General features: G+C 45.1%; 1 protein-coding gene across 3 annotated transcripts in view; it reads right to left on the bottom strand.

Annotated features, from left to right (window-relative positions):
- The window catches only part of PRMT2 (protein arginine methyltransferase 2), a 32220-nt gene that overhangs the window by 9439 nt on the left and 2065 nt on the right, over positions 1-20716 (bottom strand). For all 3 annotated transcript variants that reach the window (XM_059165010.1, XM_059165008.1, XM_059165009.1), the window contains exons 2-6: positions 20435-20533; positions 14923-15030; positions 13847-14029; positions 10854-11015; positions 9752-9916 (exon numbers count right to left, since the gene is read on the bottom strand). In XM_059165010.1, the coding sequence (XP_059020993.1) occupies positions 9752-9916; positions 10854-11015; positions 13847-14029; positions 14923-15030; positions 20435-20473 (657 nt within the window). In that variant the 5' untranslated portion in view covers positions 20474-20533. The remainder of the gene's footprint in view (positions 1-9751; positions 9917-10853; positions 11016-13846; positions 14030-14922; positions 15031-20434; positions 20534-20716) is intronic.

The following is a 20716-nucleotide window of genomic DNA, read 5'->3' as shown; positions in this document are numbered from 1 at the left end:
AATTCTGGTAAAGTCTGGCATATGCACTTTTCCTTTAATGGATCATACTTAAGAATCAACCAAAAACTCTTTGCCTAACCCATGACAATTTTCTCCCAAGATTTCCTTTTAAAGTTTTATAGTTTTACAGTCTATGCTATTAGATCTAGAATCAATCTTGAATTTTTTGGAAGAACATCTGAGGCTTAAAAATGAAGTTCTTTTTCTCTTTTCTTTTCTTTTTCACATGTGGATGGCCAGCTAACTGTGCCAGTATCTTCCAATGAAAAGACTATCTTTTCTCCATTAAACTGATCCTGCTCCCCTGTTAAAAGATCAGTTAACCATGTTTTTAGGGATCGATGTCTCTACTTTAGCCATCGACCCATGTGTCTGTCCTGTCACCAGTACCGCACTGTTTTTACCACACAGCTTTACACTAAGTTTTAAAGTCAGGCACGTAATCCTTCAGATTTTATTCTTCTTTTAAAAATTGTATCCGCCTGGGGGGCTCGGTGGGTTGAGCATCTGCCTTCGGCTCAGGTCATGATCTCAGGGTCCTGGGATCGAGTCCCGCATCGGGCTCTCTGCTCAGCGGGGAGCCTGCTTCCCTCTGTCTCTCTCTGCCTGCCTCTCCATCTACTTGTGATTTCTCTCTGTCAAATAAATAAATAATTTTTTTAAAATTTTTTTAAATTAAAATTTAAAAAATTGTACCAACTATTCTAGTTTCTGTACTTTCCAAATAAAGTTTACAATGAGCTCGTCTACACAGACCAAACAACCCTGCACCGACCCTGACTGGAACTGTGTTCTGTCTACAGACCAGTGTATGAACATCATTACCAATTTGTCTTCCAGTCCATGAACACTGTATCTCTCCATTTATTCGGGTTTTCTGTGACCTCTTTCATCAGCACCTTATAGTTTTTGGCCTATAAAACTTGTACATGTCTTGTTGCCTTTCTAAGTATTTCACATCTGGGGACTACTGCAAAAGCTACTGTACACTGTTAGTGTACAAACAAACAAAAATTAGCCTCCTGAATCCAGCAGTACATTAAAAGGATCCTAACCCTCGATCAAGTAGGATTTACTTCTGGGATGCAAACACAGTTCAACATACAGCAAATCAGTGGATGTGATATACCACATCAACAAAATGAAGGATAAAAATCATATAGTCATTTCAATATGTGCGGAAAAAGCATTAATAAAATTCAACTATATTCCATGATCAAAACCAAAAATCTACAAATTAGGAGAATATCCCACAACATAATAAAAGCCACATATGTCAAGCCTAGAGCTAGCACCATACTCGACCGTGAAAAGCAGAAAGCTTTCCTGTAAGATCACATGAAAGCCAGGCATGTCCTCTCTCACCATTTTCATTCAACATAGTCCTGAAAGTCCTAGCCACAGCAAGGCAAGGAAAAGAAATTTAATAAACATCCAAAGCAGAAGAGAAGTAAAACTGTCTCTATTTGCAGATGACGTATTATATATAGAAAATCCTGGGGCGCCTGGGTGGCTCAGTGGGTTAAGCCGCTGCCTTCGGCTCAGGTCATGATCTCAGGGTCCTGGGATCGAGTCCCGCATTGGGCTCTCTGCTCAGCAGGGAGCCTGGCTTCCTCCTCTCTCTCTCTCCTGCCTCTCTGCTTACTTATGATCTCTCTCTGTCAAATAAATAAATAAAATCTTTAAAAAAAAAAATCCTAAAGACTCCACCAAAAAAACCTTCAGAATAACAAATTCAATAAAGCTGCAGAATATGATATTAATATGCAAAAATCATTTGTGCTTCTAAATACTAACAATAAACTATGAGAAAGAGAAATTAAGAAAATAATCCCATTTACAGTTCCATCAAAAATAATAAAATACCAAAAAAAATAAAAATAAAAAAATAATAATAAAATACCTTGGGGTGCCTGGGTGGCTCAATGGGTTAAAGCCTCTGCCTTTGGCTCAAGTCATGATCCCAGGGTCCTGGGATTGGGCTCTGAGTCCCGAGCATCGGGCTTTCTGCTCAGCCAGGGGCCTGCTTCCTCTCTGCCTGCCTCTCTGCCTACTTGTGATCTCTCTCTGTCAAATGAATAAATAAAAGCTTTTAAAATAATAATAATAATTTAAAAATACCTCAAAATAAATTTAACCAAGGGGAGTAAAAAAGACAATGAAGAAAGAACTTAAAGAAGACACAAACAAACAGAAAGACATCCCCTGCTCATGGACAGGAAGAATCAGAATTGTTTACCTATCCACACTTCTCAATCCACAGATTCAATTCAATCTCTATCGAAATCCTAATGGCATTTCTCACAGAAATAGGAAAAGAGGTCCAAAGACTCCAACTGAACACAGCAATCTTGAGAAAGAAGACCGAAGCCAGAGTCGTAGCATTTCCTGGGTTCAAACTGTATTATAAAGCTGTCGGAATCAAAACAATATGGTACTGCCATAAAAACAGACGCGTAAGTCAACGGAACAGAACAGAGAGTCCGGAAGTTACCCCATGCATATGTGATCAATTAAATTTCAACAAAGAAGCCAAGAACAGACAATGTGGAGAGGAGAAAGTCTTCGAGATGGTGCTGGGAAAACCAGGTTGCTGCACGCCCAAGAGTGAACAGGACCACTGTCTTACAACACACACGAAAATCGACTCCAAATGGATTAGAGACTTGATTATAAAATCTAAAACCAAAAAATTCTTAGAAGCAAACACAGAGAATAAGCCCCTGAACTGACCATGCAGGTCGTTTTTTGGATTAGACACTAAAAGCAAAGACAACAAAAGCAAAAATAAACAAGTGAGGCTGCATCAAACTGAAAAGCGTCTGCACAGCAAAGGAAATCATCAGCAACAAAAAGATAAAGTTTCACCCAATAAGGGGTGAAAACCCAAAACATACAAGGAACCCATACAACCCAACAGAAAAAAAACTATTTTAACTGGACAAAGGGACTTGTTTTCCCAAGTCATACAGAGGGCAACGGACACATGAAAAGGTGCTCAGTGTCACTGAGCATCAGGGAATGCAAATCAAAGCCACACTGAGGTGTGACATCATACCCCTTACGTCAATTATCAAAAAGCCAACAGGTGGAATGACCGGGTGGTGCAGTCGGCTGAGCATCTGACTCCTGGTTTCGGTTCAGGTCATGATGTCAGGGTCGTGGGCCTGAGTCCCATGTCAGGCTCCGTGCTCAGCGGGGAGTCTGCCTCTCTCTCTCTCCCTCTGCCTCTCCCCCTGTGCTCTCTCTCCCTTGCTCTAAAATAAATAAATAAATCTTTAGAATAATACAACATATAGCAGATGCTGGCAAGAATATGCAGAAAAGGCAGGCTCTCGCACCGCTGGTGGGAACGTAGACCGGCGCAGCCACTGTGGGAACCCGTGTGGAGGACCCTCAGGAAATAAAAACTAGAAACACCACGAGACCCAGCAATCCCACTTCCGGGCTATATCCAGAGGAAACAAAACCACTATCTCAGAGAGGTGCTCCTGTGCTCACAATAACCAAGCCAGGACAACAGTCTGGGGATGCCCTGACAGACGAGCGGATCAAAGAAAAAGCAGGAGATGCATTCCTGAGACCACGTGACACACACTCTAGACACGGACAAACATGGTGGGGAACCCCTCAGCCCTGGGACGGAGGAAGGCCAGCCGTCTGCAGGAACACGGATGATGCTAGAGGGCCTTCAGCTACTGAAGTGAGCCACGCAGAGACAGATCGACACTGCATCCTATCACTTACACGTGAAATTCTAAAAATAAAAATTTTTTTTAACTGAGCCCATAGAAACAGAAAGTAAAAAAGTGGTTACCAGGAGCTCAGGGGTGAGGAAAATAGGGAGACACTGGCAAAAAACTATCAATTATAAAATAAGGAAGGTCTGAGTATCTATTATATACCCAGGTGACTACAGATGACAACACCATCATGGGGAGGTGACAGATGTGTTAACTCAATGGGGCAGTGGGGCAATGGGGAAGCTGTCGGTAAAGTACACAAACACCAAGTCATCAAACTGCACACTTTGCTATCTTACTATCTCCTAATTATACCTCAGTGCAAGAGAAGATACACAACAGATAAACAGATTACAGAAAAAGAAGTGAGCTTCAAAGGGAAATTAGAGAATCGATTCCATTTACTATAGCACCAAGAACCATAAGATACCTGGGAATAAACCTAACCAAAGAGGTAAAGGATCTGTACTCGAGGAACTACAGAACACTCATGAAAGAAATCGAAGAAGACAAAAAAAGATGGAAGACCATTCCATGCTCAAGGATCGGAAGAATAAACATTGTTAAAATGTCTGTACTGCCTAGAGCAATCTAACCTTTTAATGCCATTCCAATCAAAATTCCACCGGTATTTTTCAAAGAGCTGGAGCAAATAATCCTAAAATTTGTATGGAACCAGAAGAGATCCTGAATTGCTAAATAAATGTTGAAAAAGAAAAAACTGGCGGCATCACGTTGCCTGATTTCGAGCTTTACTACAAAGCTGTGATCACCAAGACACCATGGTACTGGCACAAAAACAGACACATAGACCAGTGGAACAGAGTAGAAAGCCCAGATATGGATCCTCAACTCTTTGGTCAAATAATCTTCGACAAAACAGGAAAAAATATCCAGTAGAAAAAAGACAGTCTCTTCAGTAAATGGTGCTGGGAAAATTGGACAGCTATGTGTAGAAGAATGAAAACTCAACCATTCTCTTATACCCTATACAAAGATAAACTTGAAATGGATAAAAGACCTCAATGTGAGGCAGGAATCCATCAGAATCCTAGAGGAGAACATAGGCAGTAACCTCTTCACATCGGCTACAGCAACTTCTTTCAAGACATGTCTCCAGAGGGAAAGGAAACAAAAGGGAAAATGAATTTTTGGGACTTCATCAAGATTAAAAGCTTCCGCACAGCAAAGGAAACAGTCCACAAAACAAAGAGGCAACCCACGGAATGGGAGAAGATATTTGCAAATGACAGTACAGACAAAAGGCTGATATCCAGGATCTATAAAGAACTCCTCAAACTCAACACACACAAAACAGATAATCACGTCAAAAAATGGGCAGAAGACATGAACAGACACTTCTCCAATGAAGACATACAAATGGCTACCAGACACATGAAAAGGTGTTCATCATCACTAGCCCTCAGGGAGATTCAAATCAAAACCACACTGAGATACCACCATGCACCAGTTAGAATGGCCAAAATTAACATGACAGGAAACAACATGTGTTGGAGAGGATGTGGAGAAAGGGGAACCCTCTTACACTGTTGGTGGGAATGCAAGTTGGTGCAGCCACTTTGGAGAACAGTGTGGAGATTCCTCAAGAAATTAAAAATAGAATTTCCCTATGACCCTGCAATTGCACTACTGGGTATTTACCCTAAAGATACAGATGGAGTGAAAAGAAGGGCCATCTGTACCCCAATGTTCATAGCAGCAATGGCCACGGTTACCAAACTGTGGAAAGAACCAAGATGCCCTTCAACAGACGAATGGATAAGGAAGATGTGGTCCACATACACTATGGAGTATTATGCCTCCATCAGAAAGGACGAATACCCAACTTTTGTAGCAACATGGACGGGACTGGAAGAGATTATGCTGAGTGAAATAAGTCAAGCAGAGAGAGTCAATCATCATATGGTTTCACTTATTTGTGGAGCATAAGGAATAACACAGAGGACATGGGAAGATGGAGAGAAGAGAGTTGAGGGAAATTGGAAGGGGAGGTGAACCATGAAAGACTATGGACTCTGAGAAACAATCTGAGGGTTTTGGAGGGGAGGTGGGTGTGGGCTTGGGTGAGCCTGGTAGTGGGTATTGAGGAGGGCACGTACTGCATGGAGCACTGGGTGTGGTGCATAAACAATGAATTCTGGTACACTGAAAAGAAATTTTAAAAATTAAAAAAAAAGTGAGCTTCAAGAGAGATTACATCTGAGAAATATTTTTTAAAAGCTGGAAATGGTCTACAAAGCGAATATAACATCAATTTATGAAAATATGAATCTTGCTTACATTATCAAGACATGTTCATGTCAGGTTCTAAACCAACACGCTTCTGGGGATTAAATTAACTCGCCCTTAATTTATACTCATTATTCCCTTTATTTATTTGCTTAAAAAAACAAAAAGAAAAAAGAGTGTAAGAAAAAAACAGGAACAAAGAGCAACAAATAGAACACAGTAACAATATGGTGTATAAATTAATCGACTATATTAACAATCACTTTGAATGCCCATGGTCTAAATATACCAATTAAAAGACAGAGATTATTAGAGTGGTTCAAAAACGAAGACCGAGACATTGGGGAGGGTATGTGCCATGGTGAGTGCTGTGAAGTGTGCAAACCTTGCGATTCACAGACCTGTACCCCTGGGGATAAAAATACATATGTTTATAAAACAATAAAAAATTAAAAAAAAAAAAACAACTAAGACCGAACAAGGTGCTATCTCTAAGAAACTCCAAATACACTGACGGGGCACCCGCCCGGCTCAGTCAGAAGGGTGTGCAACTCTAGATCTCAGGGTCATGAGTTCGAGCCCCACATGGGGTGTACAGATTACTGAAATGTTCTTTGAAAGTTAAGAATAAAATGAACAAATAGATATACTGATACACAGAAATTAAAAGTAAATGGACGGAGACAGGCATACGATGCTAACACTGACCCACAAAAAGCAGGAGTACCTTGTTACTTTCAGACAGAGCAGACTTCAGAGGAAGGAAGGTATCAGAGATAAAACGACGAAGGGCTCAATTCTCCAACAAGAGCTTATACACCCTAACCACAGAGCACCATGTGTGAGGGGGAACACAGAGGGCTGCAAGGAGAGAGAAGCAGCCGGCGGCCCTGTCCCAGAGAAGAACAGATCCAATAGGCAGAAAGCCTGCAAGGACACGGTGAACTCACCACCACCATCTACCCCGGGATGTGCTGCACATCTACAAACCGCTTCATCCAGGGCAGAATACACCTCCTTCCCGGCCTCCACAGAGCGCTCTCCGTAAGACACGTTCTGTCCTTCTCAGGCTCCCACAGAGCGCTCTCCATGAGACATGCTCTGTCCTTCCTGGGCACCCACAGAGCACTCTCCAAGAGACACACGCTCTGGACCATAAAACACATCTTCACAAATGTAAAAGAAGAGAAATCATACACAGTTTTAACAGAGTTAAGCCAGAAATCAAAACAGAAAGATAGCTGGATAATCAAACGTCAGTGGAGAAATGAAAAAGTATTTCTAAAAAAAACAAATACAGGATCAAAGAAGAAATCTCAGTAGAATTTTTAAAAATATTTTGAATGTCGCTAAACCCTTTGTGCATTAACTGATAGAGTCATGTTTTATCTTGTAAACTGTTCATATGTTAATATAGATTACACAGATTCTTTTTAATATGACAGAGATTGAGAGACAGCAAGAGAGGGGACACAAGCAGGGGAGTGGGAGAGAGAGAAGCAGGCCACCCGCTGGGCAGGGAGCCCCATCTCGGGACCTAGGATCATGACTCGAGCTGAAGCCAGATGCCCAACGACTGAGCCACTACCCAGGCATCCCACACAGATTCATCTTTAAATACTGAACCAGCCTTCAATTCCAAAGATAACCTCTTCTCTGTTAGAACGTTATTCCTTTTGTGGACTGCGGGGCTACACTTGCTAGTACTCCTGAGGACTTCAGCATTTATGAACAGGAGTTACTGGGTTGGTTTTCGGTCAGGGTTTGGTATTCAGGTCACGCAGGTCTCACCAAGTGAGCTGGAAGTCTGTCCTCTCCCATCTTCTGAAAGACCCTGTTCAGATCTGGTGCCATTCTCTCCTAGAATGTGTTCACACATTTCACCAGTGAAATAATTTAGGCCTACAGATTTCCCTTCAGAAGGTCTTCAACTGTAAGTTCAATATCTTTACTAGTTATTGCATTATTCAGGTTATCTACTTCATTGTAGGTTAGAAGCAGGCCTCTAATTGGAAGGTTGCAGATTTCAGAAGAATGGATGTTTCATCTACATTTCTGAAGCTGTGTCTGGGGGGAGAGAGCCAGAGGAAGAATGACAATGAACCAAGACCAGCTCAGTGTACTTCAAACCCCGGTCTTCCTTCCCAGCCTGCCTGCTCCTATGCCGTTCCAAGTCCTGCAACAGCGTCTCCCTGAGCCCTGTCTTGGACCAAAAGCTGCATTACGTGGAGAGACAGGGTGGGGTGTGCTTAACTCCATCTTACCGGGAACCAAAGCAAGCTCATGGCTACGTATGATTTTCTTCTTTATTTACGCACTGGAGAGACAGAGAGCCTGAGTGCACAGGGAACAGGGGCAGAGGGAGAGAGTGTCTCGGGCAGATGCCACGCTCGGCAGGGAGGCCAGTGCACGGCTCGATCTCGGAACCCTGAGATCACAACACGAGCCCAAAACCGAGTCAGAAACTTAACTGAGGGCGCCAGTATGTATGATTTTTAAAAACAAAACTGGATTCATGTTGTACATGCTTTTTTGTGCCTTTTTTTTTTTAATTCCACCAACCTATGGCTTTTCTCTAAGATTATTACAAGTTGAAGGTGTACAGCCTGGTGATTTGGTTTACATACATTGTTAAACGATCACAACAGGGTTATCTATCACTTCCTACTGACACACTGAAAAGATAGAAAAACTTTGCCTTGTGATAAAAACTCTTAGATCTCCTGGGATCGAGCCCCGCATCGGGCTCTCTGCTCAGTGGGGAGCCTGTTTCCCCCTCTCTGCCTGCTTGTGATCTCTGTCAAATATATAAATAAAATCTTAAAAAAAAAAAAAAGTTAAAAAAAAAAAACAACCCTTAGATCTATGGCTGACCTTGGGATAAGCAGGGATTAAGACACTGACACCCCACGCAGTCAAAAATCCACACAGAACCTTTGACTCCCCGAAAACTAGATTCCTAATAGGCTACCGTGGCCTGAAGCCTTAACAGGAACATAAACAGTTGACAGGCATTTTATATTATTTGTATTGTGTACTGCATTCTGACAAAGTAAGCTAGAGAAAAGAAAATGTTAAAATCATAAAGCATTGTCCTATATTTATCAAAAAAAAAAAAATCCCATGTATAAGAGAGCCCACACGGTTCAAACCCACATTGTTCGAGGGTCGACGGTCCTCTGGTAAGACCGTCCCGTGCATCGCACAGCAGTGTCACTGGGGTTGCCACGCTGTATGTGGCGGCCCTAGTGCTCACCTGCGTGGTTCCTGAAAGTCTGGACCTTTCAACCACAGCCCTCCAATTCTTTCTCCCCTCACCCTCCCTCCCTCCACTAACCACAAATTTGATCTCTTTCTAGGAGTCTGGTGGGTGAGTTTTGTGTTGCTGGTTTTAGATTCCACGTATAAATGAGACCATACGATGTATCTCTGTCTGACTTACTTCACTTAGCATAATGCCTTCAAGGTCTGTCCACATCACGGACGGCAGGGTGTCGTGGCTCATGGCCATGCGGCACAAAACAGAAGACAGCACCCGGACAAGCACCAGGTGGCTTCATTCAGCACGACAGCCACGGCTCTCCCCAAGATGTTCTGCTCACAACAGCCCCTCCAGACCCAGTCCACACCCCTCCCTGGAATCTGCACTTCCCTGGCGCAATCCACGGCCATCCCGCGTGGCCCAGCGCCCATCCACGGCCATCCCGCGTGGCCCAGCACCCGTCCACGGCCATCCCGCGTGGCCCGGTGCCCCTTACCAGCAGGCAGGTCCCCATCCACTCGGACACCAGCACGTCCACCTTCTCCGGCAGCACCACATCCTCCACCTTCTGCTGGAACACAGTGATGATGTCGGCAAAGCCATTCTGCATGACCAGCTGCCCTGTGTGCTGGGCCATCTCACTGGCCTCCACCGCGTACACCTGCATGTCACAGAAGGGCCATCAGCAAGAGTCCCATCCACAGAGCAGCCTGGCATCCACTCTCCCTGGGACCAAGGCTCCAGCCAAGCCAGAGGCAGCCTCAAAGAAAACAGCGACAGAAGGAAAGAGGTGCGCTGGATAGCAGGGACAGACCTCCAACAGCTGAGCCCTGACAAGGGAGCTACCTCCCATCTTAACTCCACCTTCTGTCTAAAACAGATGGGGACTGCGGTGGACAGAAGAGTCTACATGCACACCGGGTACCCGTTACAGAGGCCCTGTGGGTCAGACCTGGTGGCCCAGCTCCCATACACACAGCCATATACCCCAGAGTTTCCCACACCGGCCTGAGAATGATCGGACTTTAAGGGTACCATGGCTGAGACAGCTTCAAGCCCAGGTTGTCACTGGAAGGTCCTGAGTCTTACGTCTTGGTTCTGACAGCATCTGAACACCAGTGATCCCTGTCCTGCAGTTTCCCGTATAAACTGGAATTTCACCCACCTGTGTCAGGGGCACTTCAGAGGCTTCAACTCTGGAGCCTCACACATGCTTTGCAGGGAAGAGGAGAAAGGACCCCAGCATGCATCATGGAGAGTGGGCTGTCCTGTCCCTGCCAGACGGTCCTTGTTCGGTGCAGGGGTAACACATGGACAGTGACCTACACAAGCGGCCGAGCCCCAGCACACAGACATGTGTTCCTCTAGCTGATAAGCATGTTACCAAAAACATCCGACCACACGCAACTCGGATATTCTCTGCTCTGTCCTACTCTACTCGGTGCTGCTGGTGACTCAGCAGGCCGAGGTCATGACCGCCAACAGGCTCAGCCCACAGGAACACATTGCCCATTTCACCAACATGATGCCTTTGCATGCGGACGACACATCCCCAGACTCGGCTCGAAGCTGCTGAAGGAGAGCTGTTTCTTACTCACGGCTTTAGGCTGCGCATAGTGGGCACAAAAGAGGCTGATGATGCCCGTTCCGCAGCCGACGTCCAGAATCACTTTATCTTTCAGGGATTCTTTATTTTGCAGGATAACATTGTGGTATTTAGTTGTCCGCGGTTGGTCTGCCAACATTTCCAAGTGAAGTTTCTAGAGGAAATACACATTAGGAATCACTGCCTGTAATATGAACTGTGCTGAACTCTGGTTTAAGAAGGAAGATCAGAGACCGAGCCAATAATCCCCTTGAGCCCACCACACCATGCCTAAAAATACGAGCAACAAAGAAAAAAAACACAAGACCCGAAGACCTACATATGCTGGCATATAAAAACACAACAGTGAAGAAATGAAATGGAATTTTCTGGAATCCTTCCGATTCAGTGTGATGCTACCTACGGCTTCACCCTGTACCTCCCCAACAGCCGGATGAGCACACAGGCGGGTAGACCACTCAGGAAGTGGAGCAGACACTGCCCTCCTGACCACTGTTCCCACTGGAGACAGGAGAAACCACCAATTCCCCACCAGGTGCCACTTGGCCAAGTATCCACCAAGGCAGATGCCAGAGGAGGCACACTGGCCCCTCATGAAACTACAGCTCTGGAGGGAGCGGACAACCTCACAGGGGTGAGCTCAAGGTCTCCAGCCATGTCCAGAGGGAGGAAAACACATGAAACCCAAGATAACATAACACCCCATGGGAATCACACCAATCCCCAGAGAAAAAGAGAAAGGGTCCTCCAAATGGTTCATGAAGCCACAGGTGGAAGTCAGAGCCCAAAAAGCCCCCATGCCCCACTTCTCAGGTCTCGAGCTGCAGAACACGCAGCGTGCACACAGTGCGGCTGCGAGGCAGACACTGAAGCTACCCAGACCTCGTCAGCACAGAGAGGAAGTCTGCACAGGACCTTCACGAGCCCATCGTGGCTCCTCACAAAGACACTCAGCACTGAGAAACAGAAGACTGAGGGTCAGAGGGGACACAATCAGGACTCAGCCATCCCACCTGAGCAGTCCACTTGACAGAAAGTCAGAACTAGGTTGCTAAGGTGTACACATAAGTGGACAAGAAAGAAAAATGAGGAATTATATGAAAGTTTACCAAAAAGAGAAGAAATAGAAAAGGCCAACAAAATATAGAAGATGACCCATCTGACTTTAAAAATGGAAATCAAAGTCAAGAAATACCACGTTTCACCTTTAAGAGGAGAGATCTGTATTTACTTCAGCGATGTGCGGCTGGGAAACCAGCATTCACGTACACTGGTGGCGTCCAGGGGCCAGTCTTTCTGGAGGGCAAACTGGCAAGACCCGCCAAAGGGAAAAAACACATGCACCCTACAAATTTACCCAAGAGAAATTCTAGCAGAAGGTTAGCAATTTTCTGTAAGAGAAAACCCACTGGAGCACTGCTTGTCGCGGGGCAAAGCTGTTAAAGAAGCAAACCACCAAGAGGGCCCTTTTACAATCAATTCATTAACACTCTTGAGAGTCCGAAAGCTCCACGGACTCGGAGTGGCTCAGTGAGGCGTCTGCCTTCAGCTCGGATCATGATCCCAGGGTCCAGGGATCGAGTCCCACGTCGGGCTCCTGCCCCGCGGGAGTCTGCTGCTCCCCCTGCCCGCGGCTCCCCTGCCTGCGCGCGCTCCTCCTGACAAATCAGGAAGTAAAGAAAATCTTTCGGAAAACAAAGTCTGAAAGCTCTAGTCGCATGCGTGCGTCGAGGGTGTCCTTCACTGTCACGCGCTGAACCATGACACGGGACGCGCCTACCGAACACCTACACGAGAAAGGACCCTGCAGCTGTGGGTCGCACGGCGGACACTCGTGCAGCGACCGAGGGTCGCACGGCGGACACTCGTGCAGCGACAGCCTGCGGCACCCCACGCCTGCCCAGCCCGGGCCTGCAGCAGGAGAGCCAGCCCCACCGAGCGCGGAGAGGGACGCCGCAAGGGCCGGCCGGCTCAGCGCTACCCACTACCCGTCCACCACCGCAGACTCCGAAGGAAGCAGCTTTACTACCCCCGCAGGAGGAAGATCTTCTCCTGGCCTAGCAACAGTCCAGCCAATGAGAAACTGCCGCCCTCGGCCAATGAGAAGCCGCCGCCGCCCTCCAGAGGGCGTTCCTTCCACACAGCCCCGCCCACTCCCCCTTCCTTAGGAAAAGCCTCCCGGCCTTGGTTCTGCAGACCTGCCTGCAGTTCCCCACCGGGGCTCAGCCTGCCCTGCGGTCCCTCCGCTCCTCCCCAAGAAGCCCACTTTGCTGGTACGGCCCTTGTTTTTAAGGCTGCCGCCACCAGACGCCCTGGCAACAGGAACCACCATGCTGACTCCCAGAGAACCAGCTCCCTGGTCGCTTCCCTTCCTAAACCTCTTCCAACACTGCTTTCTAACTTTACATAACTGAATCGGAAGTTACTGTTTCATGTCCTGCTGCTTTCCCCCAACACTGTGTCTGCGAGGTTTATTCTGCACGCATCGGCTTTTGTCTAGCTTTAACTTGTAAACAGGAGCTGCCTGGACCATACAGTTATGGGTCTTTGTCCTAACTGGGAAAAAAACTAATAAGCTAGTTATTTAGAGGTATTATTGTTGGCTTGTATAACATTTTTGTATTTTATTTTTAAAATAAAATGTGTTACGGTATTTTAAATGTTGAGAAAAGTTCATCATCTCATTGCTCAGATAACATCTCTAAACCACCATGGGCCACTCCAGCCCACCACCTGCTTTTGTAGGGTCTGCCAGTGAAGAATGGCTTTCACATTTTTTAATTGGTTAGGGTTAGGGTTTGCTCATCTCCTCATGGTCTTACGGCCACTCACGCACCACGATGGCAGAGCCGAGGAGCCACATGCCCTGCTGAGCCCAAGAAAACGTCTGGGAACCCTGCACTAAGCCACGAAGAGGAGCAGCCCAGCTGAAGCTAACTCGAAAGTTGAGGCAGGAAACCGCCACCTCCGTGGCCCCAGCCATACCAGCGTTCCATAGCTGCCGAAGTACTCCTCGTCCTGCCACGTGTCCTCAGGGTCACAGTCCTCCAGGTGCTTCCCGAGGTGGTTTGCAGGTATGTACCCACAGCAGCCTGCGCGCTCGCCCCACCACCAATCAGCAGTTGTCTGCCTCAGGATGAGAATTTTTTCTCCCCTCAAAAAGCTGAGCTGGAAAAAAACATACAAAGAAGTCAAAATTCAAGAAAAACCTGTAGTTGGTATTTCAGTGGTGGCTCAGTGATAAGCCCCCCATCACTGGGGCCCAAATCAGCTATTTCAAAAAAGACTCAATGGGTAATTACACAAACTCACAATTTCTGAAAATGATACCAACATTGAGAGACTTTTGTGGAACATCTACATGAAAGAAAGCACAGCTTAGCTGGTATTTTTTTAAAGGAAAGATTAAACATTTTTGAACAACTTAAAACAGAATTTCTCTATCTCCTCTTTGCTGTAACTCAGCTATGTGGCAGCTGATTCACTTACTGGAGTAGAAAAAAACCACTCAAGTCAGTATCTTTTTTAAAGATTTATTTATCTGAGAGAAAGAGAGTGGGAGTGGGAGGAAGGCCAGAGGGAGTGGGGAGAGAGGACCTCCAGCAGACTCCCCGCTGAGCACTGAGCATGGAGCCCAGTACTGAACTTGACCTCTGACCCCTGAGATCATGACCCGAGCTGAAATCAAGAGGCGGAGGCTTAACCATCTGAGCCACTATGCTCAAGTCGGTATTTTTATTTTATAGCCTTAATGTTCATTAACTAGAATAGGTTCTAAATCAAAGTTTCTAAAAAGAAACTGCAACAGGTGCTTCCTTCCCCCATTCCTCACCCAGATATCCTTCACCTAAGGCTTGGCATCAGAATCTGTTAGGCTTGGAGAAGGGTCACTCCCAGGTCTCCCTTGGCTCTAAACATCTGAATACTTCTTTACTTAACTTTGGTATGACTTCCTCAAAATTCTTACCTAATTCTGTCACCTAGCATGCCATTTAGCCAAATCCATAAAACATGGACCCAAGGCCCGAGGCCCCTGCCTGTAAGCAAGTGTGTAGGGTTACCTGCGTCTGGTCAGTGGCAGAATAGTCTGCAATGGCCACGAACTCTTCTGGCTGCACACCCTCCTGGAGCTGCTCCCGGTCACCGCACTCCACGTGACCTTCTCCCTCCTGCTCAAAGCCAAGGGAAGAACAGGGGATGACTACGGGGCTCCTCTCCGTGTCCATCCTAATAACCTGTAGCCTTTGGTTATCAGGAAGGTTTCACATGAAGATCCACGTGACCAGGGTTAATCGCACAGTTTGGGTCATCTTCACCAGCAGGATCGAGGGATCTCACCCTTACTCCACCTCTCCTTTCATCTCTAGCACAAAACTACTTGCATCCTAAGAAGGACATCAAATAAGTAAGAAAAAAGCACTTTTAGTGTCTACTTGGTGACTGACACTGATCACCAGCAACTCCTTCTGAAAGTGGTGACTGGCCCCAAGAGAAAGAAGACCTGCTTCTGGGCCTCATGCTCTCTGGACCTCTTCAGACTGGAGGACAGAACTGGGCAGGCTTCCGGAAGGTGCCAGTGACCAGGCCCGACCCTCATGGCCTGACTTGGACCTCAAGGCTGCTCATATAGACTGCTCAGGACCCAAAAGGGGAGCCTGAGACCACACACTGCCCAGTCTCTAATTTCTGTCAGAAGAAGCTTGTCTGGAAGATGTCCACTGGAGGTAGCAGAACCTCCAAGCCCGTGTTCCATTTCAATGCAGCAACTCTGTCCCAATATATACACATTTTTAGCGAAGTTCCCTAAACATGCACGTAATTCATGTTCTTTGGAAAACATGTGAAGCACAAGTGTACACAGAGGAAAATTAAAACCATCTGTAATCTCACCCACTGGTCAGAAATAATGATGCTTAACAAGTTAACATTTATTTTTTTTTTCAGCCTTTTTTTTCCCCAAGATTTTCTTTATTTACTATCAGAGAGAGACAGTACAAGCAGGAGGAGGGGCAGGCAGAGCAGGCAGAGGGGAAGCAGACTCCCCATCGAGCAAGGAGCCCAACACAGGACTCGATCCCAGGAACCTGGAATCACGACCTGAGCTGAAGGCAAACACTTAACGGAGTCACCCAGGCATCCGTTGGGCTTTATTTTTAAGATTTATTTATTTTGAGAGTGAGAAAGAGCACTCCTGTGTGGGAAAGGGGCCAGAGAGGGAGGGAGAGAATTTCAAGCCAATTCCCTGCTGAGCACAAGCCTGACACAGGGATCGACCTCACGACCCTGAGGTCATGACCTGAGCCGAAACCAAGAGTCGGACGTTCAACTGACTGAACCACCAAAGCACCCCCAGGCCTCTTTTGAAGTGTACACATAGCATGTGCATACAGGGTGTTTACTGAGATCATGAAATTCTGCCTTGTGATATGTGTCCCACTTATTAAATTCCTTTTTTTATTAAGTTCAATTTGCCAACATGCAGTACATCATTAGTTTTCGATGTAGCATCCAATGATTCATTAGTTGCATGTAACACTCACTTATTATATTCCTAACATTTTTCCTCCTTGTTAAATTATTTCTAAATACCACTTCCTAACATTTGGTAATATTCTGTGAATTATCATAACTTATTTAACCGATTTCCTAGTTTGGTACCCTTAAACTATTTCCAGTTTATACTTTCACAAATTATGTTAGGATGAACTTTTTTTTTTAAGATTTTTATTTACTTATTTGACAGAGAGATCACAAGCAGGCAGAGAGGCAGGCAGAGAGAGAGGAGGAAGCAGGCTCCCTGCTGAGCAGAGAGCTCGATTCGGGGCTCCATCCCAGGACCCTGAGATCATGACCTGAGCCGAAGACCGAGGCTTAACCCACTGAGCCACCCAGGCACCCCTAAGACGAACTTTCTTAAAAAATACCATTTTGTCTGTCATGACAATTTTCTTAGGATAAACTTCGGAGTAGAAAATGGCAGATTAAAATGCCATGTTTTTACACGCATACACAACTCACACACACGCATAGTTGTTCTTTTGACACAGTTTTTTGAGAAGGATGTGACAGACACTTTTTTTTGCCTTTTTTACTAACATAATACCTTGTGAGAAACTTCCCAATTCTTAGAACCCTAACTTACAAATTTCAACAACTGTATAATATTCCACAGTAGGAACTCTTCTCTTCAGTCGTCCTTGACTAATGGACGTTCCCCTGGTGTCCAGCTCTCTACCACGGTGCGGCCACAACATTCATACACATTTACCCTCATGGGACGACATTTTATTTCTAGGAGACAGATGACCGAGGCTGGACCAGAAGCTTTTCATTCACGCATTTGCGACTCTTCCGTACAGGGTGCGGCGCCCACACTTCTCCAGCGAAGCGGACAGCACCCTCCGGCGACTACTCACGCAACGGGCGCCATCGTGGTCTTTAATTTTTGCCGCAGCAACAGGTATAGAGACGCCAGAAAAAGCAAGTATGTGGGGAAACAAGACTGTTTCTTATACTCCGCAAGAAAGACTTTTAATAGTATAAGGAGACACTAATTATTTATTGTGGGGTTTATGACAGATGTTACAAGAGCACAAACAGTGCAAAACTGGGGGCGAGTATGTAGAGCTAATGTGGAGGTGTCTTACACTGTGAAGCGGCCGGACACAAACAGCACTGGGGTGGGTTAAAGATGCGCATCACAGTTTCCTGGTAACCACTAAAATATTCATAAAAGATACAGGTGAAAAACCAACAGAGGAGACAATGTGGCAATATTAGCAATATTTCACTAATCCAAACAGAGGTAACACTGGAGAAAGGTACCAAAAAGAAAGGGAAAACAGCAGGATGGCCAACTCAACCACATCAGTCACCATGTTCAACGTTAACGGACTAAATACTCCAAGGAAAGAGCAGATATTACCGACAGGAAAGAAACGGACATTTCTACAGGCTCTTTACAAGAGAAACATTTTAAATATAAGGTCTTTGATTCAAAATATAGGTGTATGTGCACCATGCGAGCTGGTACACCCATATTAATATAAGATAAAATAGATATAAGACAAACAAAAGTACTAGGTAAAAAGAGATTTCATAAAAATAAAAAGTCAATTAGTTTAGAAAGTAAAAACTATCCTGAATGTATATGTCAAATAACAGATTCAAAATACGTGAAGCAAAAAGTGACAGATTCAAAAGGAAGTTTAAAAAAAAAAAAGACAAACCCACAATCATAGTGGAAATTTCTTTAAAATTGTATTTATTTATTTTAGAGACAGAGAGAGCAGGTGTCTAAGCAAGTGCAGGGAGCGACAGAGGGAGAGAAACAGAACCCAGAAGGGGGGCGGGGGGCATTTGACCCCACGACCCTGAGATCATGACCAGAGCCAAAACCATGAGTCAGACACGTAACTGATGAGTGACCCGGCACAGCCATCGTGGGAATTTCTGTCCAGGGGAACGTCCATTAGTCCCGCTCGGTAACTACACAACAAATGGGCAATAGGGCAGAAAGGGCACAAATGTTTGAACAGTACAGTAACACGTTTGACCTTAATGACATTTATAGAAAACCACCAACTGCAGAAAACAGATTCTTTGTGGGTGCGTGTGCGGCGCTCACAACAGCCCACTTGACTAGGCCACAAAGTAGGCCTGAATAAATTTCCAAAGACTGAAATTGTACAGAGCATATTTTCTGACCAAACATAAGCAAACCAAAATTAAATAACAAAGAGATAAATAAAAATCCCTAAATCTCCAGAAATAGACAGCACACTTCTGAATAGCCCAGAAACTGTCTGATTTCCACTGTGACATATTATAAACTATTTTAACTGATCAAAAATAAAAATACAACATAGTTAAGTGTGTGAGACAAGAAAACTGAGGCCAGAGGAAAAGTCACAGCTTTGAACACATGTACTAGAGAAGAAAGGTTCAAGTCAGTGTTGCAAATTTCCATCACAAGATGCTACAAGAAGAGAAAATTAAACCCAGAGGAGGAAAGAAATAAAGATAAAAGCAGAAATCAATAAAACAGAAAGCAGATGAACAAAGAAAGTCAAAGACAAAACCAGTTCTTTGAAAAGATAGAACTGTTAAAACTCTAACCCTAACCCTAACCGTACACTAGTAGGACTGCCACAGACCCGCACACAACGGTGACAGTCACACAGGGGGCGATCCACCAAACGTGACAGTCACACGGGGGGTGGGGGGGATCCACAGAACGTGAGAGTCACACGGGGGGGTGCGATCCACGAACGTGACGGTCACACATGGGGGCACTCTGCGGGACATGACAGTCACACGGGGTGGGGGACGCCGCGGGACGTGAGGGTCAGGGAGCACACGACAGAAGCGTCTCATAGGGCTAAATTAGCTCTACACACACATCAAGGGCAAACCCCCAAAGAAACACTGGGAAAAGGCAAGTTGCAGACGACACAGAGTACAACTCCGCTTAGACAAATTCTACGAAGTGCACACAAACAGTATCACGTACTGTTCCAAGATGCCTATATTAGGTACAAAAGCATAAAAAGTGGTGCAGAAGCACAAAGATCAATTTCTAATTCACAGTAGTATTTGCCTGTGGAAACAGAGAAAGAGGAATGGGGCTGGGGTTAGGGAACAAGCTTTACCTATGTTTCCTTCAGACTACGTACACCTAAGTATACACAGACATTCCCAACAAAATGTTAACGAGTTCTCACTTCTCTGTGCTATGAACATGATGTTTACATTATTTTGTAAATGTTCTAACATTTTCTAAATTTCTCAAAAGAACAAGAGTGCATCCACAGAATTTAAGTTTTATGGTTAATTTTAAGAAACAGATTAATGAGGGGCACCTGGGTGGCTCAGTCCTTAGGTGTCTGCCTTCAGCTCAGAACCCTGGGATCAAGTCCCATAAGGGGGGCGGTTCCTGCTCGTGGGGAGCCTGCTTCTTCCTCTCTCACTCCCCCTGCTTGTTTTCCCTGTCTTGCTGTCTCTCTCTCTCTGTCAAATACATAAATAAAATCTTAAAAAAAAAAGAAACAGATTAATGAAGCGACACAACTATGAATCAAATTCCTATATATAAAAGCCAAAATGGGATTATACCAACCACGGGAAGGGTAGAGAAAAAATGTCAAAGTTGACATCACGGCTATGAAAATAGTTGATTTTTTAAAAAACATTTATTAGAGTATCCATCTGGTTTTTAATCTTATATATTCAACATTCATTGAAATTTAGGGTAATTTTTTTTTTAACTAATAGCTTGAATGAAACTAGACGTATGTCCCAGGCCGAAAAAGATATAAATAAATAAATCATTCTAAAGTGTCCAGCCTGCTTTTAAGATATTATGCCTGGGCCTTTACCAAACTAAAACAGTGTGCGCGCTTCACAGCACAGGTGCCAAAGGGGGAGTCGCGGCGGGAGGCACACGGCTCCATTCGGAACGTCACATGTAACCCTCACAAAGACCGCATCTCCTCCAACTACGCGGACCCCGGCTAGTGGCTGAGCCGTGCTCTCCGCAGTATCCGTGGTCCTTACACAGAAAACAGACATTACCTGCAGTTCACCTTGGAGGCAGTCATCGGATGTGGCCATGGTTCTCCTAGGGTCTGCCGCATCGCTGCCTCGTTTAATACTCCATTTCCCCCTCCATTTCTACTTTTAAAAAGAGAGACAATAAGAAAACACTTCGTTATATCTGCTTCACTCCTAAGGTTCTGGTAAAGACCATAGTAAAGGTCCTATGCCGAACGGAAGCAAAACGGTGTCGAAAGAATGAAACAGAGATCAAATTTTTTAAACACAATGTTTTACAGAAACGGGAAGCATTTAAAATTT

This window comes from Mustela lutreola, chromosome 2 (genome assembly GCF_030435805.1).
Source record: "Mustela lutreola isolate mMusLut2 chromosome 2, mMusLut2.pri, whole genome shotgun sequence".
Taxonomy (NCBI): domain Eukaryota; kingdom Metazoa; phylum Chordata; class Mammalia; order Carnivora; family Mustelidae; genus Mustela; species Mustela lutreola.
This window is presented reverse-complemented; position numbering and strand designations above follow the sequence as displayed.